General features: G+C 36.9%; 1 protein-coding gene across 1 annotated transcript in view; it reads left to right on the top strand.

Annotated features, from left to right (window-relative positions):
• The first annotated feature begins 202 nt into the window (after positions 1–202).
• nxph2a (neurexophilin 2a) overlaps positions 203–25,217 on the top strand; it is a 98,001-nt gene continuing 72,986 nt past the window's right edge. The window contains exons 1-2 of the mRNA XM_028806509.2: positions 203–1,006; positions 1,206–1,364. Of these exons, the coding sequence (XP_028662342.1) occupies positions 1,311–1,364 (54 nt within the window). The 5' untranslated portion in view covers positions 203–1,006; positions 1,206–1,310. The remainder of the gene's footprint in view (positions 1,007–1,205; positions 1,365–25,217) is intronic.

Here is a 25,217-nt window from a genome sequence, read left to right as displayed (position 1 = left end):
ACATTTAAAAAGGGAGCTCTATCACTTTTAATGCACACTTCTTTTATTTATGATACACTATGAACTACGAAATATAACAATAAATAAAGATGATTAGTCGGCATTTTTACATATAACTCAAAGGTGCGCAGGACTGCAAACTCAACTTTGTTGACTTACAAACGGTGTTTATATGTGTGTGTGTATCGTGTGTTTTGTTGGGGAGTTACAGGGGGCTTGGGGTGATTGCCGTGAATGACTATTTAATATTTTGAAATTCCTTGTGAAATAGGTTTCCTGGCCAATGAAACGCTTCCGACGCGTGCGTTGCATTTCATAGTGTGGCAAACTGCTTGGTTAGTAAAGGTAAGTCCGGAAAAAAATTGCGACGGAAGGTAGCGGGCTGTTAGAAGTGCCGGAGAAGTTGACGTGTCCCTAAAGTGAAACCAAAGATCATGGAATGGAGATTTTCATAGGCGGGTCAGCCTGGGGTTCTGATCCCAAGGAGAGCAGTAATTGGTCCTCAGCTCGCGCATCAACGCTCCTGCATCAGTGTACAAACAGCCCGGGCTGCGTGGATGCTGGGGGTCTGCGGCACCTCCTCTCTGGCAGCAAAGGCAAATAGGTGCCTGCAAGTAAATTCACGTTTAGTCCGTGTCTGTGTTCGCTGTGTCTTACTGCATACACGTGGGAATAAAGTAACTAGTTAAATTAAATAAATATGCTCAAATAGATGCCAAGAAGATAAGAGGATTCGCGACAAGGCATAAACTCTTAACCAGCCCTGGATGAGACTTAGCAGCCCATTCTAGCCGGGCTGCAAACTGTACTACCCTTATGGTAACCTTTGGACTGCAGTTTTTTTTAGGATCAACGCCGATCTGGCAGTAAACACTGAAAAAATAAACATCGTTTGTGCCCCTGTTGGATGTGAAGAACTTTTCTGGTTTACTGCGGGACGTCTTAGCATAAAATCGGACGGACCACCGATCGGTATTCGGCTCTGGATCGGGTTTCGAACTTAAGGGTAAGAAGGCATTTTTTAAAGAGTGCTTTAATCTACGGGGTATTCGTGGAAAGTATCGTTGGTACAGAATCGTACGCGTCATTTAATGAGCATTTCAATAACATATCGCAAGACTATTCTGTTACGTGATCCTAATTATCAACTTGTTTTCTTCAAATGTAACATGTACCTTTTGACTTTATGTTCCTTTCTGTTGTAGACGATGCCAGAAATGGTGCCTCCTTACATCCAATCATCTCCTTTGAAAGTGGATATATGCAACATCCAAGTAAAATAACTGCTTCACCAGAGTTCTAAAGTAAAAATGAAGAATTTCCAGTCAGTTTGTTTCATCCTGGCGCATTTTTGTCTACATTTGGTGAGTGATTTTATTAAACAGTCTAATATTTACTTACAGGCCGTTATGTTTCTGCTTATTACGCAGGAATCGAAGTCTCTTTTGGTGATTTTACTTAAAAACAAATTGTACCTGAGAAATATATTGCTATAAAGAGAAACGTGCTTTAGAACATAAACTGAAGAAAATGTTAAAGCTGTGCAGCGCATGCATTAATAAAAACCCCACTGGTTCATTATGCAAAATGTTACAGAAATCTCACTGAAAACTCATCTTTGATTCCATGTTTAAAGTGTTAATTTGCAGTCAGTGTAATATGAACTGTGAAAATCAACACATTATTCAAAACACCTGTTTTAAAACAGGAAGGAATGTTTGCAGACTATTTTAGTGGGGGTCTTATTTATTAACTTGTCCTTGTTTAAACCTCCTGCAGAACACTCTTTAAATAATATAAGACGTGTTATATGTGTGAAACCCTTAAAAACTGCTGTAGCATACTCTTAAATATTTCCTCTCTGATTCCAAAATGACAGACTTTTTCAGTTTGTCTGTAAATTGCTTGCATTAGATATTTTAACAGCACATTAGAAGAACTGAGAGTCTTAACTATATAAATTGTGTTACAATTATCTGAGTGGAATAAGAATCAAGCTCAGTACTCATGCTGTGCACAGAAGGACAGTTCACTGCAGCCTCATTCTTACATGCTAGTATATTAAAAGGTCTCATGCATAATAAAGTGCCAGCTACTTTTAAAATAAAATTATACACTAGCATTAACAGCGTGTGGAGGATTGGAGAGATGAAAGGAGTATGTTTTCACCCTATAAACAGCATTGTTCATGCTGAACATCATCCAGACGTGCTCTTCAAAATAACATCAAACATGTATTTACAGGTTAGGTGACTGGTAAATCAGGAGAAAAAACTGAACTTGTGACTTTTTGGCTTCATATGCAACTTCAGGTTTCAGAAGCTTTTCTTTAATTTAAAAAAAAATCTAATGTTTCCAATAATTTGAAGTGTATTAATTGAGTGTCTTATAGAATATTAGGGCGCAATCATGGCATATTTTTCAATACAGACCTTAGCTACTGTCATATGCTTACCCCAAAAATCACCCAAGCTATAAATTACTTTGAAATGTTAAATATTTTAAACAAAGGGCTAGGCGGATATTTAAAAATAATTAGGAAGTAGTTTAAAACTGCAAGAAGAAACAAAACTTCAGATTTACTGTGGACATTTTTTCTTAAATCCATGGACGGTGCAACTTCTTTAATGTTTCTTGTGTTGCAGTAAACATTTTTATAATTCATAATCATGTAACATAAAATATTTTTTTTAGCAGTAATGTATTTCTCTTTCCAAATACAAACTCCAGCGACACAGAGTACAGCACATTGTATAGGTACAGATTAAAAAAAAGAAATGTTTAAATTAGAAAACCTCAATGGTGTGTGTATTGGGTGTGTTTGGACTCTGCTCTAACACAGTGTGAGTCAGACTGAGGTGGCATGTATCCATTTGATGTTGTGTCCTGTCCTGTCTGGGGTGAGTTCTCGCCTTGGGTCCAGAATAAGCTCTGGCTCTTTATGACTCTGCTATGTGAAGTGGATGCAGGAAAACCAGCACTGCCATTGTCAACGGGTTTACCACGGCATAAATGGTTTGCTTTACGCTACCTAAGTGAGATGTAATTTGTCATAGTTTCTATTGCATAAATGGCTTGTTAAATGGTACCTACCAGTGCAATTTTTTTTTGCAAAAATTGATTAATCACAAAGAATTTTATTGATTTTCTTGTTATTACTAAATCTATCTATCTATCTATCTATCTATCTATCTATCTATCTATCTATCTATCTATCTATCTATCTATCTATCTATCTATCTATCTAAAAAGGAAGACATTAGTGGACATAAACAACCTGGTAATTAAAATCTCCTCTGTTTTTTATTTTTTTTTTGCCAAATTTTCCTAAATATTTTCTAAGCAAGTTAATGTCCACAATGTTTTAGGGACATTCAATTAGATTTGAAATAGGGTTTTTAATATGTGCGCCAGTGTTCTATTATTATTATTATTATTATTATTGAGTGAATTAAACAAGCAAATGCATATAGAAAGAATAAAAAATAGCAGTCTTTAAGGCAAAATAGATAAAACATTTCTAATTATATTAATATTCTTTAAATTTCTTGTGCTAAATAACAATAGATAAAGCAAATCAATTGGAACCGTACATATTTATGTCAAATTCAATTGGTAAATATAATAAGTTTATATTAATATCCTCAATTATTAAACCCTGTCTCTGAGAATGTGTACTACACAAATTGCACCCTGGCCATGATATATAATAGATAAACTGTAAGTTACTCTATCAGACTTAAAGGCAGCAGTTTAGGAAATACTACATCTCCTCACAAGCCACAAGACTCAGATTTTGTTAAATATTTCAGCATGAGATATTTCTTTTTCTATTTATTGTTTCTTCTCTTTTTTTCTTTTGGTTTTTAAGGTTAATTAACACTGTTCTGCTTCATTTGTTTATAGTGTAGCTCTGGAAAGGTGTCTTTTAAGTAATAAATATCTTTAAATTATTTTGACAGAGTTGAAAAATATGTACTGTAGGTCTGTTAAATAATGATAACCACTTAGTTTAGATCTTATGCAGGATTATATATATGTGTGTATGTGTACATTTTATATATATATATATATATATATATATATATATATATATATATATATATATATATATATATATATACTGTATCTACAGTATAAATGGATATGCGCGTGTGTATAGGTTTATATATTATATATGTGTGTGTGTGCGTATGTATACAGTATATGACATATAAAATGACTATCAATGTGCATATCTGACATACCCGTGACTCACTCCTAGTATTATTACAAACTAATATAAAATACTGAAAGCCACCACTAACTGAGATATTCCAAGTCTTTCAAAGGATTATATTAGTATATGATGTTATGATATAGCACAATGATTCCATAATTATGGGTTGGCTGAACTGAAAAAGAACTTTTATTCATATGACTTGTATGCCATAAAGGTACTGAGGAACATTTGGTTTGCTAAACATTAGATGGGGCGTAAAGATGGCCTTTCAGCCTCTCAGAAAAGTCAACACATTACTCTCAGTGAGTTCTCATTTATCTTAGCTGCCTCCACTCTGTTGAACTTTTCTCCCTGTTTGTGAATCTCCTTTCGCCTTATCTTTCCAATCAAATTACAGAAAGCTCCATTGGTTTACTTTGGGATTAGACAATTGCCTTGTAAAAAGCACCATTTTCCTTGATTTTCAGACATTATTTTTATTTGGGCCTAATTTCATACCAATCTTTGTGAGTATCATTTTCTTATCTACTGTTACATTTTGTCATTTTATTTCTTATTTTTAACTTCATTAAACCTTTTAAGAATTAGTGAAGTGTTGAAAAAATGTGAATTTCACAAGTGGTAATACCAGCTTAATATGTATAACAGCATAGATGGGACAGATGGTGTGTCAGTGTGTCATGTCACTTATAACTGTATGAGTGAGTAGTCTCGGCAGTTGTCCAGAAAAACATCCATATTGTAACAATAAGTATTTTTTTAATGTAGGAAGCATACTGTATGCAGTTTTAAGTAAACTGAATGCTACTTTCCTATATTATTTAAACAGTGAGAAAACAGAACGCAAAAAATGTTTTTAAAACAGCAAATCATAATGTGTAACATCACTGGATATTTTCATTGTGCGTTTTCTGGATTAAGGTGATTTGATTTGAAATTGCTAAATGAATATTGTCATCTTTGAGAGTGTCAAGTACATTGATTTGTTTAGCCCACAGTTTGTGTCTATAAAAACAATCATTTTGGATTTCCATTCGATGTGTCTTTATTTTTGTGAATCCGAAATGTGTAACGCCATCTATAAGTTGATATTTTCTTTCCCAGTGGTCAAGCATTGTGCCACCACGGTGCAGTTTGGTTGTCTTGTCCCTGCCAGCTGAAATACAGCTATAGGTTAGAGAGTGGTCTTTTGATCAACACTCTACACTGTGCCACTTTCAACTTTGCTCAGTCTGTTGTAAAGTGTGCTCGATTCAGATGCCACTCAATGGGTTGCATGCATTTTCTCATAGCAAATATGCAAGTTTCATTTATTCTCTATCAATGGCCCCCATTTCTTACGGGTTCTTGCCAGGTTCCTTGATGCAGACCTTTCTCTACATTTGATACTGTTCTTTAAATATGGAGAGATAATGATATGTACTGTGTATCGATGATTAAATTCCCACTACATTTAACTTTATGCCTGAGAGTAGATTGACTGTGAACCACATGTTCATAATGTTTTTTTTCATGTTTTATTAAGTGTTTCAGTTTTAGACTGATTGATTCTTTTGCTTAAAAGATGTGTCACATGTGCCTTACATCTTCCATACAGTTTTCACAAAGAATTAAAAAGGTCACATTATATGCTTGTTATAATACAGTTTTATGTTAGTTGTTATTTAGGCACTGAAAATTAAATTTTGAACTATGTATAGGCATACATGCTCTATATGTAAAGAATAACAGAAGTAGAGAATGGGAACATAAAGACTGGCTTTGAAGGAAATTCAAGGGAGAATATCTTTTTGTATGTTTTAGGGGCTTCTAGAAATACTGAATATGTCTGTTATAATACAGTCGGTTGGCTCCAAGGCCTGAAGCTACTGTCTGAAGTCACAGAAGTAGATTCATTTTTCTTCTTGGATGCATAGCCCTTTTCTCAGTTATCATTGACCATAAATAGTTGAAAATTGACTTAGTAATTGGCAGCCAGGTATGGTCTCCACAATGCCTTCTAAATGCCTAATATTACTCTAGCATAGCCTGTAATTGGCTCACAAGGACGTTGTAGTTCTGCAGTGTGACCTGAAACAATTCCCAAAGCAGCAACTGCTTCAGTGAGCATTATCATCAAAAAAAAAGAAAAACTATTGCAGTGCAGTACCATGAAACTTAAAAGCTATTTTCTGCATTGGTGTTAGATAATGATTATGTGATATGCGGTTTAAGATGCATCTGCCTTTTAGAAAACCAAAACACATCTTATGGTGTATAGTGCAGAAACATGATGTAGGTGAAAAGGCTTTCGACATGCGATATGCTGGGAAATTTACCACAAAAATGAAAAAAATCTATATTAGGACATTTTTTTTTTTTTCCTTTCCCCCGATATGCAATATACGGTTGTTATTTTTTAGATATGAATGATAAATGTTTTAACAAAACACTCTTTATATGGGATCCCTCTGACTAGACCCACCAAGTATGAGCAGTAGGCATGATTACAAATGAGGTACTAAGTGTTAAACTTGCTAATAATATGAGTATTGACATTGGATGAATTCAGAAATGTGTGTACAGAAGTTGAACAGGTTCAAAGTTTGTACTGTCTAGATGTACTTTCTTATTAAATTAGGGCACACATTTGTACAGTAAAACTGTGACTAGTGCTTCCTCAAAGCTCAGTTTCCAACAGTCACCCCCAATTACTGTCAGCGACTTTTCCTTTAAATACCAGCTGAGTTCACTACTACAGCAATTCCGGTGGACATCTTTAATCGCAACAGATGTGAATGAGTCTGCATATGAACACTTCAGTTCGCTACAGCCAGACTGAAGAAACATGAGAAGGGTTTAGTTTATGAAGGCTAGGAAAATTTGCGTAACAGAGCTGTAAAACTCACACTTTACACCAATCAGCACAAAAAGAATAGTATAGACCAACTAACACCCTATTGTAGGGACAGAAAGGTACCAAAACTATCTCAGTAGATTAAAGGACTTTGGCAAAACATCTTATCATTAAATAGGAACGTCTTACATTTAAATACTGCAGTTAATAAATGGTATGTAATCCCATCATCTCTATGGTAAATATACTGGCATGTGAATTTTTGTTTACCCAGAAAAGTACACAGAAAAGTTTCCATACACCACTGTCTATTGTACTTACTCTCCCAGTGTTCATCAGCCCAAATAAATACATTTTAGGTGAATTGGTGTAATAGCAGGCTATTCAAAATTCTTCCATCACATTCTGTTTTTGGCTTTTGCCTTTCACCTGAAGCTGCAGAGATGGCCTCTGATACTCAACAGCCTTTCAGTTGGCACAGAGCATCTTAAGGTATTTAGAATAAAGAATGTTACACATATCTACCACATTACAGATCTGACCAAAGGTAACATTTAAGTATTCTTAAATTATTTAAAATAACTTACAAAAATGCAGTTATGCTACAAATGTTGCACATACAGTATACAGTGGCACTGTGGGTAACAATGACGTCTCACAGCATTCCAGTTTGACTCCCAGCTGCCAAGCTCTGAATAATAAGCTTGCCAAGTTATTCCTGGATTTAAATGGCTTTCCTAAATCGGCTGTGAAGCTAGTTGGCTTGGCTGGTGTCAGTGTGAACATGGGTGTTCCTTACAGGAGACAGGCATGGTTTCTACTGGTATAGGAATGGCTCTTTTGGAAAATAAATGGCACAGAAAATTGATTAATGCATGTTTAACATATCCACCAGCTCTAAACTCATCAATTACAAAATACACTAAATAATTAACAACATACAGTATATGAAGATCGGGTGACACAGTGGATACAACATCTCCCTCTATTATCAGTACGCTGGGTTTAAATTCAGTGCCTCGTTATCGTCTGTGTCGAATTTTCATAATCTCAGTGTGTCTGTATGAGTTTTTCCTGCATACTCTTCCTACTCAGCAACGTTTTAAAAGGTGTCGGTGTTAGTGTATTTGGCAATAAGTAATTAGCTCCATTCCAGCATGAGTGGGCCCTGAAATAAACTAGCGTCCTATCCAAGAGTCCGACCTTGTGCTTGATGTTCCTGGGATCTGATCCTGCTCCTGGAATCCTAAACTAGACAAAGCAGGTTTGAGAATGATATCTTACAGATAAAATCAGTTACTTCACAATTATTAACACTTTGTCAATTTGCATATGGCAGTTATTTGAATTCAGTTTTATTTTCATCTCTTTATTAAAATGAGATCAGATAATGTTTATCATTAAGCAACTACAGCTAGAATTTACAATGAATAAGATATGTAGGGACAAAAAAGCAACATTTTCTAGGAAAGGAAGTACAGATTTCACTAACAGTGTCTTTTAGCTGTGGTGCCAAATGCGAAGAGCTTATGTCTTTTACCTTCCTTATTAAAGCAACAAGTATTTCATTTTATTCAGTGAGTCAGTCTCTTGCTGTAATCTGTTTGGCAAAAGAGCTAGTATTTTTGTTCCCATTAAAGAGCCAAATGGGCTTCAAATTCATGCAAACTGCATACATTTTTATTTTTTCAGCTCTGATCTTACCAAGGTGTTATGCGCTTGAGGAATTAGTCTGTCTCCATGATTTAAAATTGTACATTATCGGCCGTGCTAATTTTTTCAGAGTTGAGTCAATGCATGGGCATCTTGCAATATGTTATCATCCGCCTCACAGATGCTAAAGTCCTATATGACGTCCGAGGCTGTGTAAAATGCAGTTTTTCTTATAACCTTGGAGATGAAAGACTTTTACAGTTGCCAATTGTTCTCTGACTAAATGAAGAAAAAAATAAGGGTTCTCATACTCTACTATTTTGGATCTGATTTCCTTTTTTTAACATATTTTGCAATATTTCACCGTTACTCACACTGTGGCAGACAGTGTGAAGAGATAAGGGGTTGCAATGATCAAACGCTTGCTGTTTTTAATTAAATGGGGCCATGCACCAGCAGTGCGGGTCCTCTATTCTAATTGTATTTTATTCTCATCCCTCTTACATTTTGGTTAATAACTTTTAGGTCTATTGAGCTATGTCAGTCAAACATGACATTTATGATATGCTATATAAAAGCTTGTGTATGTGCAAGTTTTATTTTTTTTTGTTGATCACATGGCAGAGCTGATTTTATATGTATTTATGCAGATGTGCCTAATTTCTTCACTTAATTGATTCTGGAACAGTGTTGTGAAATGGTATTTCAGAAGAAGCTGATTGGTAAAGTAGTCTAACTGCCATATAGGACTAGCTACTCATTTCTTCAATTTATGTAAATAATGCTCAAAATCTACCTGTTATTAACCAACTGAGTGAATCCAACTTAATTAAACAGTGCTCATGATCAAATTATGTTAAATGAAACAAATACTGGAATGGTGAATATCTTGATACTTGGAACAATGCACAACTCATTATTTAAAAAAGGCTATTATTTTAAAAGAACTCTGCCTTTTTATACATTATTTTTCCAGCCTAACATCTTGTTTAATCAATGCATCAACCAAACAATCAACAGAATTGCACAGTTGAAAATAATTGTGATCTTTTACAGTATAGTAATGTAACTCTATATGATAACTCTTTGACAGAAGAAGCAAGTATCGCAGTTAAGAGAGGCTAACGTATTCTGCTGAAAAACAAAAACTGTCTGGTAAATCCAAAAATTTGTAAAGAGCCATTGTAGAGCACTAATGACGGACAGTCACACTGGTGGCAGTGGCACACGGATGTCAGATAGCAATGTGTATTGGCAGTTCGGTATGAGTAGGGGGTGAACACGTTCTGCTTGCAGAAAACAGGATGGCATTCTGATGGGTGACCAACACTGTGCACAGGATACCTTTCGGCCAAGACCAACAACTGAGAGATTTTTGTGCAAGGGGTTAAAAGCAAACACTTTAGAACCCTCCAATGGCAGACACTGTGACAGCGGCTGTGGACTACAATAGTTGCAGTTAAATGACACCTTTTATTGGCTAGCTAAAAAGATTACAATATGCAAGCTTTCGAGGCAACTCAGGCCCCTTCTTCAGGCAAGATCTAAAAGGTGTCATTTTGCTTGGCTTTTCTCTACATTCATAATGGCTAACACGGCACAACACCCTAGTACAATAGTTGCAGTTGAAACTGATTGGATCTTGCCAGTGCTGTGAGACTGTGGAATGCTATGGGCTTTGTGAAGCTGCTAATGAGTGAGACTGCACTTCTTGAAGCTCCTGGGATGAATCTTCTGGACAAAATCCTTCTTACCGTCATTGAGCAACAGTGGGTCAAAGAATTAGTTGTTGATCACAACAGTGTGTGGCCACCAGGGGGCGCACCGCTCCCCCAAACTCGCTCGACACAGACAAACACTAGGCCCAAGTCCAGCACAACACACGTTTATTGAAGTGTGGGGTAAAGCTTCATAAATCATTTTCCCCTGTGCAGTCCCAGCACACAGTACAAAGCACAAGAATTCTGCCTCTGTCTTCCACTTCCACTCCTCATTTGGCAAGCTTCGTCCTCTTCCTCCCGACTCTGGCTGCACGTGTGAAGTGAGATGGCTCTTTTTAATCCTGCCTATGGTACCACTTCAGGTGGCTCATAAGCATTATTTGGAAGTACTCACAGGTGTGGTGGAAACCCAAAGTAGGGCTCAGTAGCTCTCCTGGAACCCAACTGGGCTGTGCCAATCTCCAACTCCCATGGAGCCTTGTGGGGATCTGACGTGCCACTGCAACCCAGGGGGGCTGCCATCTAGTGCTCCAGGGGAGGCAGTGCCCTGTGTACATCATCTCCCTCGGTCCTTTCATTATGACAGCTTCCCAGCCGGGAAAGGGCCCCAACCATCCTTCACAAGTGGTAATGGATTTTGGTTGATAGTCTGAAGTTTGTGCTAGCACTGCAGGTGTAGACCCAGACAGTTCTTCACAGCTGAGCATGGCAGTGAAATTCATATTGGCCAGCAGACACACAACATGGCACAAACCCCAAATGCTAAGTTTAATGCCAAACTTCTGTTCAAATTATAGGATATTATGAGTTGGTATATATAATCTTATGTGTTTTACTGTTCTTATAATAAATTAGCCAAAATACCCGGCACTTCCAGCGTATAATTAAATGTGAAAAACTGTCATTTGGAAATTCAACATGGCTAAACACAGCCCACAATGAGTCAAAAAGACGTATGCTTAGACAAAAGGTGTAATCTAGTAACAATTAAGCTGTTATCAAAATTAGAAGAAAATGCTGTATGTTCCTGTGATCTGTGAGATCGCACCAGCACACAAAACTTTGTGTGCGCTGAATGTGTCCACCGATCAGCCCCAGCACGCATGTCCTAAATGATGGGAATTTCCCCCCTTCTATTATAACCCCTTCTCCCATATGACATATATCCTGTATTTTAAGTTGGACCAACAGCAATATACATACAAACTTTCATAAAGAACGTTGCAGCCATTTATACACAACTTGCAAACAGAAATCCAAACAGATGATTTATAAGTTTATTTACAATGTATAGATGATGGAGGTTTTCTTATGGCGCATGTTTATTATTGCTTTAAACAATTTAGTGTTCTAATTTCTAAGCTATAAGTGGTCCTATGAGTTCTGGCATTCACGTGAAAGTGGTCATTTAACTAGCAGTCAAGGTTGGTGCATTTTCTGTCTGATCCAGATACAGTGAATGATCTGAACCTTCATACGCATATGTGGCACATATGGTAACATAATATAGCCATATTCTCATAACTTCAATGTTATAGACAGCATATTTTTTTGCTGCAAATTTAATATGAAGGGTTAGTGCACCTAACCTAGTCAATGATTTTACAAGTAAAATTGGAAGTCCAAATTCTGCAGAAGTGTACTTATTTTTTTTGTGTTTGTTTCTGTCACCACTATTGTTAGGATTTACTGTAAACCTCATTTGTAATTTTGAAGTTATAATTTCTTATTTCTTTCCATTTTTGTTTGTTTTTCCATTTGTGTTGTTGTAAACTGCACCATTTTGGTTTTAGTTGCTGTGGTGCTGCCATGTGTTACCAGGGGTGTGCCTACATGTGCATGCATACATTTGATGTCATGGTGGGCATCTAATTTAAAGAAAAGCATTACACCTCATTACAATCGATAAAGGAAAGACCATTTGTTTAGAGAGAGGAAGTGGTTTCATCAGCCTTTTTTTTTTATATTGATCAAGAGCTATTTTGTCACATTATTTTGGTAGTTGATCTCAATTCATTCTTTGATCCTCTAAGAGGATCTCTGCTTTACTCTAAATAATAAAAAGGGAAAGATCAAAATGGTTCTAACGAATATGTAATTGTATGACCTTATCATCATTGTAATTAACAGGGTAGCACAGTGGAGTAGCGGACAGTACTGCTGTCTCACTAAGTTCAAGTCCTGGCCCCATAATGGTTAGTGTAGAGTTTGGAGGGTCTCCTTATGACTGCATGGGTATTTCTATTGCTTATTCCAACTTTAACGTTAGATTATCAGGCAACTCCATATTACCCAGTTGTGGGACTGTGCATTAGCATCCCTGAAGTGGACTAGCACCTGTTACTGCAGGGATAGGCCATGGCAATCCACCACCCTAAACTGGAGGAATTATCTTTCAGCTCTTTATCATCATTACTTGTAAATACAGTGTATGTATTTTATCACATATGTTTTTATTTAGTTCAGATAAAGCAGCCCTAGTGTCGGAGAGCAATACTGGCTGCAGTTTTTTGTTTCAACCAGTTCCTCGATTTAATTCTAGTTCTCATTGTTAATATGACATGTCATTTACTTATATGGTTTGACCTGCTGTCATTCTAACATGTCTAAAATTATCATTAAATTTTAATTGTTTGTGAAAAAATACTAAAATATTGTGTGATAGTATACTAAGATCCTTAATTTGCATGTGTCTATTATCAGATTGTTTCTTATTATAAAAAATATTTTATGAAGAATCAAAACAGTTAAGACTTTAATTTGGATCTTTAGTTATTTGCATTATCTTGTGAATACTAGTTAAGAAACAATTAAATTTGAATCCTGACAAACAAGTATCTTAAATGAAGAAAAGTAAAGGAAACTGAGTGAACCCCAATAAAGTTGTGACATCAGTACGCATCTTTCTAAATTTTACAGAGAGGTGAACTCACGCCACTGGTACATTAGCCCCTGAGAGTGCAGACAGAGTTGACATGAATCAATATTCATCAACCTACTTATTTTGCAAGTCCAGTTCTTCATTATAGACCATGTGCGGAGTCTCAAACCTGTCCCAGTGGAATTGTATACAAATCAGGAGTCAGTTCTGAGATGGATGCATTTTGTAATATGGAGACTAAAACTGTACACAGTGCTAAAGGTATTTCTGATAGGCAGTCTTTGAACTCCATTTTAGGTTTATGTTACGAGTCAATTCTCAGCATCATATCAGGGATCAGGATTGTCTTGCAAAACCCCTTCAGCTGACAGTGGTATTTAGCATCGGGGTCAGTAGCTCTTTCAAGCCCTTTGTGCTGTTTAAAAGGAGCAGGCCAGCTCTTTACTTTGGGCGTTTCTCTCTCTGCCTCTCAGCATCCACTCAAAACAAGAATGATTCCAGTCAAGGCTTACCGCTGTGAACTTAGATGGCTGAGGAGTATAAAAGACCTTGAAACAGTAGAGACAGGAGATTCTGGATGGGATTAGTTTCCAAAAATCTTCTATTCTGCTTCATAGAAGTCTATTATCCATCTTATCATAGAGGCAGTTGGTCTCAAATTGAAGTGCTACTTCACAAATCATGTACTGCTGCAATTATGCAGTCTGCCACTTTCTTTAGACCGAGCCGACTTAGAATTGCCAATTAACCTACTAGTTGGAAGGAGTACCTGGCCAGCTCCACATAATTATCAGGCTAGTAGTCAAACCTGGTCCCCGGACATGTGAAGGACAAGTGCTAATAAGTGTAGGGCTGTGCCACCCATCTAATTACATGAGAAGTTTAGCTAAAATCATATTCTGAAACTCTTAGCTCTTTTATATTTGTTTATGAAAATAAACATGTCTGTCGTTTGCATATTGTATTTTACATTGTTATTTAATATGCAAATAGTGGTGTTTTATGATTTAGGAGTAAACCCCGATCTAGAAAAGTGAGGTGTTTATCAATTCCCAAATTCAGAAAGATTATCGTAACATACGATATACATATAACTATAAATTACCAAAGGCATGGCATATAAAATATATATAAATAGAAAATGGCAAAAAAAGGCACTACCCAAGATTATACACATAAAAAATGATAATCTGTTATGATTAATAGAAGTCAGCAAGCTTTAAAAGTAATTTGGGTAAAACAGACAGAGGAAGTTTAAAATTGAGGAAATTAATCTTCACCATTGAAAAACAAAGTATTAATCATGAAGGATTAAGAGACTAAAAATTTAAGAAAATGTAAAGTAGCTTTCAGATTACAGAAAGAGCTGACAAATCAAGGGACTTTGGGTTTGATTTGCGAGTTTTTTAATAGCATAATTGACTTTTATACACTTTTAACTATTGCTTACAGAAACAAGAAGCACAATTCCCAAGCCACTATTTGCTTAGGAAATTTTGCATAAACTCCTTCTCCGGAGAGATATTTAGAATGAAAATCTATTTGATTTTTTTAAAGGCACACTAGCTGGAGAAAGTGTAATAAAACTTGAAGAAGGATTAAGAACGCTCCTTAATCTCAGGATTCTGATAATACAGCATGGGCTGATTGATTAGTTTTTCAGGAAGCTTATGTCAAAAAAACTAATCCGTCTTTGGATTGTGCCAGCCTTGTAAGGTTTTTCACTCCGGCACTTTATCATTGCAACAAATTACAGTGCTGCTGGCCTGTGATAAGGCACTCGTTTCTTTCGTACTTCTGTCCCACTGGACAATAAAATGCTGTTTATATTCTCTAGCCCAGTGCGGGGGGATCTTCAGACAGGCTCCTCTTCGGATTTGCCTTGTGAAAGGGAAACTTACATAGATCATGAAATTGCTGAGCAATTGAGGGAAAAAAAAAACGGTGCTCCGTTAAGATTGTAACCTGTTAAATCTTAAGGGACTGATTAAAAGTGGATTTAGGAGAATTTGTCTATAAAGATAGCTCATCTTCAGTTTACCATATTCATTTTGAGACTTGCTCGTGTAGACTGCTATCTGTGGGTTCAAATAGAATTTAAAGGTGAGTGTCGCAATGATAATCTCTGACAAGGGATGGTTATTGTCACATTGAGTCCTGTCTCCAATGTGAACCTCAGTATGTAGTCTCTTACAATATTTTTAGATGAATCTTTTTATGAAATTCTGCTTAATTAGTTAGATAGGATGGGGCAATTATACACAAAATTACAGTATGTTAGTAAAATTGTTTATGATTTTCATAGTGACGATTTTCACAAACAAAGCTAACAAGGATAATGCAGCAACCTGCACTTGAAATAATGAGCACAACACCACCCTTGAGATATATATCTGAACATTTTGAAGCACAGCCAAAATACCTGAATTGCTCAGGGACACATTGTGCAATCTTGTAATTTTGTTAACTAAGGTTGTCTTATTTTAATTTCTTATTTGTCTTTTATTCTTCTTTTCTTCATTATGTAAAGCACTTTGAGCTACTTTTTGTATGAAAATGTGCTATATAAATAAATGTTGTTGTTGTACAGCTCTGAAGAGGTAGGCTTCAATTCTTAACCTGTGGTGCCTACTGTAATTTGACATATAGACAGCCTATAAAAAGTGTTTGTTCCTGTTTTATTGTGTTGCAGTAGGAAGTCTTAATTTATTTAATTTGGACTTTTACAAATTTTTAACACATAAAAACAAAAGTTAAATTCTTCAAACAAGACTAGGACTCCCCAGATGTTATAATAATAATTACAAGCAAGCTGTGAGATACAGCACATGAACTGAATTTATGGAGCCAAAGTTGATAATTATGTCTATATGTGGCTATATGTACAGGGTGAGTCAAAAATGTTAACACTAAGGGTACTGCTATGTATATACTGTGGCAGGCGACCGGGTCCCATGCCTGTCCGGGATGCCCCTTCTACTTATGTTCCAGGGGAGCAGCCATGGGCTCCTCAATACCTCCCCTGGGACACTTGGTGGCAACCTCCCTGGCTGATGATGGTGCCTCAGTTTCCCTCAAGGTTCCATGGGAGATGGAGTTCTCACCAACCCTGTGGGGATCTGGGGTTGCCAGCCAGGGGGTGTTGCATGGATCCCAGAGCCAGCCTGGACAACTCTACAGCCCCGCCCGGAAGTGCAATTAGGAACAGGTGATCAAGAACCTGGAGCACTTCCGGGTGAGCTATAAAAAGGACCAGCAACCACCACTCAGGGCCAGAATTGGGAGAAAGAGGACGAGGTTGCCTGGGAGGAGTGGCGGTGCCAGAAGAAGGGTAGTTACTTGTGTTGTTACTGTGCTTGGGACTGTGTTGTGGCTGGAGGGTTCACGGGGAAGACGTGCCCTCCAGCTGAAGAAAAATAAAAGTCTTTTGTTGAGTTTTACACGTGCCTCTGTGTAAGTCTGTGCCTGGTCGGGCGCTATATAGCATCTAATTCACAATACTTATATACAATTTATGTGCCACATATTGTACATGTGTTGAACATGAGGGCGAACAGGTTGAGACATTTCTGTAAATCATCTTACACATTTGCAGTATGTTTTGTGAATAAATTGTATCCACCATTCAAATGTTAACATAATTTTGACTCACCCTGTACTGTAATTGTAGTTAAATTAGTGATCAACTATTGAGGAATGATGGTTACTGTGGTTGAATGTTGGCATTGAAGTTTTACAAGATTCACCAAATGACATTCCATGCACAGTGACACAGTTATGTCAATAAAGTAACCAGTTTAAATATATAAATAAATTAAAGCCTGGTGGAAGGGTATCTGTGAGATCTGTGATGGACGGAAGGGTTGGTTCTTGCCTTATGCTCAGTAGTGCTGCTGTGCAAGCGCTGTCTCCCCGTGACTCTCAGATTTGTTTTAAGTGAGTTGAACAAGTGGATGATTGGAGATGAAATAGCATACCATAACATTCTCATTTGGGTCCTAGGGAGAGATTCGGACCTATTTCAGCCCCCCCATTGAACAAGGCAAATAATAGCCTTAGACAGGATGTAAGTGTATTGTCAATTTATGGAATAAAAACTAAATGAAATCCAAAATACTCAAACAAAGTGCTTGCAGTAGGCGACTCTGCCAGGATCGTGGCTCAGGTATCTTGGGTTAGAACCCTGTGTGTGGATGTTGTCTGTGTGGCATTATACATGTGTTTCCCAGGTCTGTGAAGGTTCCCCACTAGGTTCTCCAGCTTTCCTTCCACATCCACAAACATGTGCAAGTTAGGTTAATTGGTGTCCTGTTTAGTGCTACTGGAATAGGCCTTGGGGCCTTGTGATGACAAATTGGGTTAAAAAACTTTGAATATGTTATGTGTTATGAAATTCTCTATTTACTCATCTCAGTTGTGTCAGTATTTGTGTTGGAGCACCTTTAGCTGAAATTCCAGACCTGAGTGTTTTGGGAAATTTGCCCTTCTAAACTTTTAGATGGGGACTTCAAGCACACAGGTATTTTGAACTCCTGCAAGATTTTCTCGACTCCTTTACAGATCAACCTTTAAGTCACTCTAGTTATTGACTTTTAATGTTTGATGCACTATTTAGGTGGGTTTAGTTTTACTCCAGGACATGGGGTATAGTCAGAGCTTGAAGTTGTCTGGTGTGAATCGGTTCTCCACACTGGTTGTTCCCCATTCTTTTCTTACAAGTACTGATTGCTAATGTATGCATACAGTTAATTCGGACCACATGAGCACCTTTATTTATCATAACAATGTGTCTGTTTGCATACTTTTCAATGTAAGTTGTTCATGTGGATCTTCAAGGGGATACCCCCAACCCCCCAGGTTATTCAGTGCGCACAACCAGGAGTACCAGCAGTTCATTTTTTTTTCACTTCAGGCACTGGGTAATGGGTAAAGTAATCACTACCAAGACCCTCTATAATTTTAGTCCCGTCCGAATCTCTCAAATGATAGAATTCTACTGACATATTGATTTGCACAGGACTAATTTAACATGTGTTTATTTTTATAGACTTTTTATAGAAGCTAAAAGTTTCCTTAATCTTTACTGGGACATGAACGCACAGTCACAACAGTGTAAGTGATTCAGACAAGACCTTAATTACAGAGGTCCTCCAGTAATAATTACTTTACCCCACCTCCTGGTAATCCCATCCAAATAGAGCTTAAGCCAGAGCAATGCAGCATTTATTTTGATTACCATCCTGCTGAAAGGTAACTTTTTCTCATCTGCTGGGTCTCTTACAGTTTGCAGAAGGATTCACTGGGACATTGCTATATCCACCCTATGTTCAGCCTACACAAATCTTATTGGCTCTGCACTCAGAAGCATCACTCTTACAGAATAGCACTGTCTCTATCATGCTTCACGTGTGTTTTTATAATGACATGTAGCATTATGCCTCTAATAAACATGCAAACCATTATGTAAATTATGATTTAAGTATCCACTCAATTAATACATTCATAGTTTCTCCCATCTTTCCAGTAGTAGACTATAATTTGTTTTATAGTTGTTGCAGGCTAACCCTAACCCTTACATTGGTCTTCCTGAGAAGCTCTCCTCTTCTTAGAATAGCCAGTTTTGGAAAATGGCACATTCTGTGCTGAATTGCTGTTATGTCATACTGTGTTTAATCCTTGGTAATAAATTCTGCTTTGTTTTAAAAGTCTTTTCAGTGCCTATGCAATCAGTAACATTTTTAGATACCCAATTATATTTTCGAGCAAACTTCGCAATCCTTTAAACAATTAAAATCTAAAGTGTACTTTAAAACAACAGATTCTCATGCCCTTCTGCATAAGAGTAGCTACCATCCGAAACATACTTTTAGGGGTATTATTAAATCCCAGTTGATCAGATTTTATAGGATCAACTCGGATAGTAGACATACTGAGGAGGCAATCCATGTCTTATTTACGGCCCTTAGAAAAAGAGGATATTCTAGGACATTTTTAAGGGACATAAATAATGAGGTTAAACTCACTTATAAGAACTATTTGGGATATAAATATGTTTCCGTTAATAGATGGACTGGAGTACCACAGGTCCCGGAGCGCAGGCAGGATGGATCGAGTTTATCGGATTATTCCTGGTTGACATGGTATAGTGAGGAGGATGAACGGATGGAGGACCAATTAGTTTTCAGGGACCAAAAGAATTTAGACTGGGGTTTAAATGACATGGTGGTTTAGTTAAAGAATAATACCTCATGGTGGTCATTATTGCGGGATTGGTTTTCTAGTCAATTCAAAAATAGTATATCCTTTACTATCCTTCTTTCTCTTTTCTTCTCTGGAGCCTTGCCTATCTGGTTGGTTGGACCTTTGCTATATAGTCAAAACAAGTGCCGAAAGGTCTTGGAGGGAGTGAAAGGGGGAGAACGGGACTTGGTAACTTTGCTTTCATATTATGATATGGAACAACGTTATATACAGGACTGTACAACTCTCTTCGATCTTCCTAATATTTATTCTCCTTCAGTTTATAGCCAGATTAATGTAAATGATAGGGGTAACCCCTCACCCAACTCTAAACTTTATATTAGTCGGGGAGGCCCTGAGGCTAATAATTCCCCTTCGGTTTATAGCCGGATCAATATAAATGATAGGGGCAACCCCTCATCCAACCCTAAACTTAATGTCAGTGGGAGGGGCCCTGAGGTTAATAATTCCCCTTTAGGTTATAGCCGGATGAATATAAATGAGAGGGGCAACCCCTTACCCAACTCTAAACTTAATGTCATTGGTGGTGGTGGGGGGGGCCCTGAGGTTAATAATATCTCTTTTAATGCTATCCGGGTTAATGTGGAGGATAGGGGGAACCCCTACCCTGACCCTAAACTTAAGATTATTGGGAGGGGCCCGGATGTTAATGATACCCTTAGGGGTATAGATGTTTTGGGCAACCCGTTATCCAACAGTTGGGGTAATTCCCTACTGAATATTTATACTGGGATAAGGTGGAAATATGACCTAGGCAATTTTTGGTTGGAGGTGGAGGCAGATGGGAGATGGGTGTTATATTTTGAAAATCCGAATGTACAACAGAGGAGGGAGATAGTATTGGAAGTACGAAACACAGAGGAGGCTCCAGTAGAAAGGGAACAGCAAGAACAGGAGAATAATAGAGGAGTGGTGAAAGGGAAAAGTGACAAAATATTACCTATGGTTTTTACATTTTCTGGACAAGCTTGTATGGTGGTGGAGAAGTTCAGGCAGAATTTTCTTGAGATCCAGTTACAAGATGAGGATCTGAGGGAATGGAGAATGGTGGCAGCATTCCGTAGAAATAAGACACTGAGGGACCTAATAGTGAGGGCTTCCTGCACAAAAAAGAAAAAAGTTAATAAATGTGCATGGGTTATCCCGTTTGAAAATAAAAAAATTATTAGGAATCCATTGGCAAATACAGAATTACCGATATTCCTGGATTTGCAGAAAACTGCTATCAACTGCATATACAGCATACAATGCAAAAGATGTGGAAGGATTTATATTGGTGAGACCGAGAATTCTATTAAGGCTAGGTGTGTGCAACATTTAAGATTAATCGATAATCAAACTAAGCAGACAGAATTGTATAAACACTTTAATCAGGCACGACATACACCTCTATTTTTTGGTCTGGAACATCAGCCTTATTGGACAAAAACATATAGACTTAAAAGGGAGATGGAATGGATTAAAGCCTTAGGGACAATATATCCTAATGGCTTAAACGAGATAATTTAAGTGTTTGCTAGCTAGGATCTCATGCAATTGATTAGGGACATGATTAATTGAAGTTTAAATTCTTGGACTAGTGTACCAGAGTATGGCTAAGTTATAGCCAATATCCCCTACCCTAATCCTAACCCTTACATTGGTCTTCCTGAGAAGCTCTCTTCTTCTTAGAATAGCCAGTTTTGGTAAATGGCACATTCTGTGCTGAATTGCTGTTATGTCATACTGTGTTTAATCCTTGGTAATAAATTCTGCTTTGTTTTAAAAGTCTTTTCAGTGCCTATGCAATGTTCAACGTCGCTAATTGAAGCTTATGTCTTTTTGATGTAGAAGGAGCACTAACTGATTGTGAGAGTTTTAACCCAAACGCGTGTAAAGAACTGCATTTGCTTACAGGCTCAGTCCATTAAATGGATATTATGATAGAAAATCTGGTTATATCAGAATTTCTTTGATATCTAGCGTCTATTTTTGACAGACTCCCTATAACCAGCGGTAGAGATCTTACAATATCATTTACAAGATTCATACATCGACAAATCTGTGACATAAGTAGCTGCAGATCTTTCAAAGTGGACTTTGTATCTCATTTTAAAAATGGTGTCGCTTGCTATTAGAGGAAACTGAATCTAAGCAGGGCCTTGGCGATGCTATACAGCTTCACATTCATAAGGATGGTCATGACTACGGTGCAAGTCATATTTTAAGAGCTTTCAATTTGATATTTTTAATCCAAGGATTCACTACCTTTCAAAGCAGAAACGTTCACCATTTTATTTCTTTTTTTCTAGTCATCCAGAGAGCCTGCCGTGAGTTCTAGAAAACAATTGTTTGTATTTGACATATATTATATTGGCTGTCATTATAAAATACATGTATTTTTAGCTTTGGCACAATTTTGACAACTTGAGGTAGTCATGGAATTTGGTGTGTTTTGTTAAACTTTTCTGGTTGCCTTTAAGACAGAAGGGGGACAGACTCAGAAGAAGTTGAGACTATCTGATCATGTCATAAGTACATGAGGTTGCTGCAGACAAAGGCAATTGGGAATGGAGTGGGATGCTAGAACAAATAAAGAAAAATAAAGACTTATTGGGTTAACAAGAGATAATGTAATTGGGGCATGTCTTTCTCTTGGAAATGTCCTTCATATTTCTAAGACAAAGAAAAATATTTAGCATTAATCATTTTAGGCCGGGGTGAATGATTGTGCGATTTATAGCTCAACCACATCACTGGTCCAGGAGGCTAAAGTTTCACCTTGGTCTACGTAGACTCTGTCTATGTCTCTGTGCTTTATTTTTTTGCTCTGTGTTGTCTGTTTTTCCAGATATGTGTGTTTTACTTGGAATGGTAAACTGAATTTGTTTTGAGTGGATGAGTGAGTGCAGATGTGTACTGTATGTGCATTTGGTTGGTGCCTTCTTCATGGCTAATTTTTGTTTTGCACCTATTGCTGGCAGAATGGGTTCCATCTGTGAATAAAAAATGGAATAAGAATGTTCAGTGTGAGTTGGAGTTTTGGAGTTTAACAGTTGCTAAAAGTCAAATCCAAACCCACCCATACATTTTGCATTTGAACCCAAATGCATCCATGTCTGCAACAGTTTGTACATAAATCCACCTGTACCCCCTATATCCATACATGAATTCATCCTACAGCCATAAAATAAATTTCCAATTCATGACCCTGCACAACTGACCTTACTTAATAATAAACAAAATTAACAGTCCTCAGCTAAGTATAGATGATATCCACATTTATTTTGATGGAATTAACTCCAGAGTCATGTGTTCAGATCCCTGCGCTCTATGCAGGGTTAACAATGCAACTTCTCAAGGGTTTCTCCCCACATCCTAAACAAACATCCCTTAAAGTTGACTGTCAGCAATGCAGTTTTCATTCCAACTGATGACAAATCACAAATATTAACTCAGCTTTTGCAAATCCCTTACCAAATGGCATATAACAGAGACACATATGTTGTATTTCTCATTCAAACAGATGGCACATCACAAGCATTAACTCAGCTTTTATGAATCCCACAACAAAAGGCATATAAGAAAGACACATATTTCATTTCTCATTCTAACACATGGCACAAATATTAACTGTACTTTTGCATATCCCATGCCAAATGGCATATAACACAGACTCATGTATTTCAGTTGTCATTCCAACAGATGGCACATCACAAACATTACCTCTGCTTTTACAAATCCCATACTAATACCATATAACAGAGACATATGCATTCCAACATTTATAGTAATGCATTTTATTGCTAAAAATGTTTGTGATGAACCATCTGTTAGAATGACAAATGCAATGCATTTTATTACTACATGCATTAAAATACTTTCCAATAGATAATGCACTGCAAACGTTAACATTGAAGCCTCCGTTGATTACTTAGATTTCCATTCATGTTAGATGGGTCTCACATAAGATACAGTATATATATATATATATATATATATATATATATATATATATATATATATATATATATATATATATATATAAAGATTACCATTTCCAAGTGTGTTTTTGATGGTTTCCCCAACATTATTACTTCATGTGTAAAGCAATTCTTTAACCAAAAACCCCACAATATATTTTTCTAAAATCATTATAACTGGGGATGTAAAGCAATATTTTATCCACACCAACTAACACCCATGGGAAATGAACCCCAAACCATTCTACTCTGAACAAATAAGCTTTGCTTTACTACTACAGTAGTCTTCAAGTACAGAAGCATACTGCATTTGTCCACATTGAATGGACACTTTTAATGACTTATTAGACTGCAAAGTGATTTAGAGGAGAAGCAGCTTTGAGTTTCGAAGTCCAAGATTTCAGCTCTTAAACCACCACTTCTTGCCAAAGGGAATACAGTCCATCAATAGGCCACTTACAACCTTAGTGTAAGTTTATTTCATGCAGTACAGCTCTACTAGACATGGTGCATTTTTCAGAACATTTTTCATAGCATGTAAATCCTGACATGAACATTGCTTCTTGGACGTCTTTTGTTTGTCTCTTAGACTCCAATCCTAATGCAAGTTTGCTTTTCTTTCTGCTTTTACTCAGTGAGTAAGATCTAGTCATTCTAACCACATCTATTATTAATTTTTCAGCTCTTTTACATATAATTTGTCTCTCTCTATTTTAATTACCATTTTACCTTTTTAAGCTAGGCCAATGGGTATTTTGAGCCATCAACTGTGAACTGCATTTTTAACTGCTTATCTGTCAGGTTAATATCTTTAAGTTTCTCAGCAATTTCGCAGTACAGATATTTAAATAAAATTTTACAACCATAGCATAAGCCTCTTGCCATTGCATAAATTATTCTAAATGCAACACACACCTTTTTAATTAATATCATTACTTTTTTGTCACACATATCTTGATCTGAAGAAACACTAATTTGAGTAGCAGACATCTTCTGCCCATTCATTGTCCATAACATCTGTCATTAAATGATTTGACTTAGCCTTTCTTCCAGTCCTAACTTTTGCAAAGCTTAATCATTTTGAAACATTCAGTATATGCCAAAGGAATCACAATTTAAAATACACTCATCAGGCACTTTATTAGGTAGGCATGTTCAGTTGCTTTTTAACACAAATATCTAATCAGCCAATCATATGGAAGCAACTCAGTGCATTTAGGCCTGTACACATTGTCAAGAAGACCTGCTGAAGTTCAAACTGTTCATCAGAATGGGGAAGAAAAGGGATTTAAGTGACTTTCAACGTGGCGTGGTTGTTGGTGCCAGATGGGCTGGTCTGAGTATTTCAGAAACTGCCTGTCTGTTGAGATTTCCATGCAGAACCATCTCATAGGTTTACAGAGAATGGTCAAAAAAAGTGAAAAAATTCAGTGAGTGGCAGTTCTGTGGGCGAAAATGCCTTGTTGATGCTAGATATCAGAGGAGAATGGCCAGACTGGTCCAAGCTGATAGAAAGGCAACAGTAACTCGACCACTCGTTACAACCGAGGTATTTAGAAAAGCATCTCTGAATGCCTAACACATGGAACCTTGAAGTAGCAGCAGACCACATCAGCTCTCACTGTTTTCAGCTAAGAGCATGCAACTGAGGCTACAATTCACACAAGCTCACCAAAATTGG

The sequence above is a fragment of the Erpetoichthys calabaricus genome, chromosome 8 (assembly GCF_900747795.2).
Source record: "Erpetoichthys calabaricus chromosome 8, fErpCal1.3, whole genome shotgun sequence".
In the NCBI taxonomy this organism is placed as follows: Eukaryota; Metazoa; Chordata; class Cladistia; order Polypteriformes; family Polypteridae; genus Erpetoichthys; species Erpetoichthys calabaricus.
The sequence above is the reverse complement of the archived record's forward strand: the minus strand, read 5'-3'. Positions and strand labels throughout refer to the sequence as shown.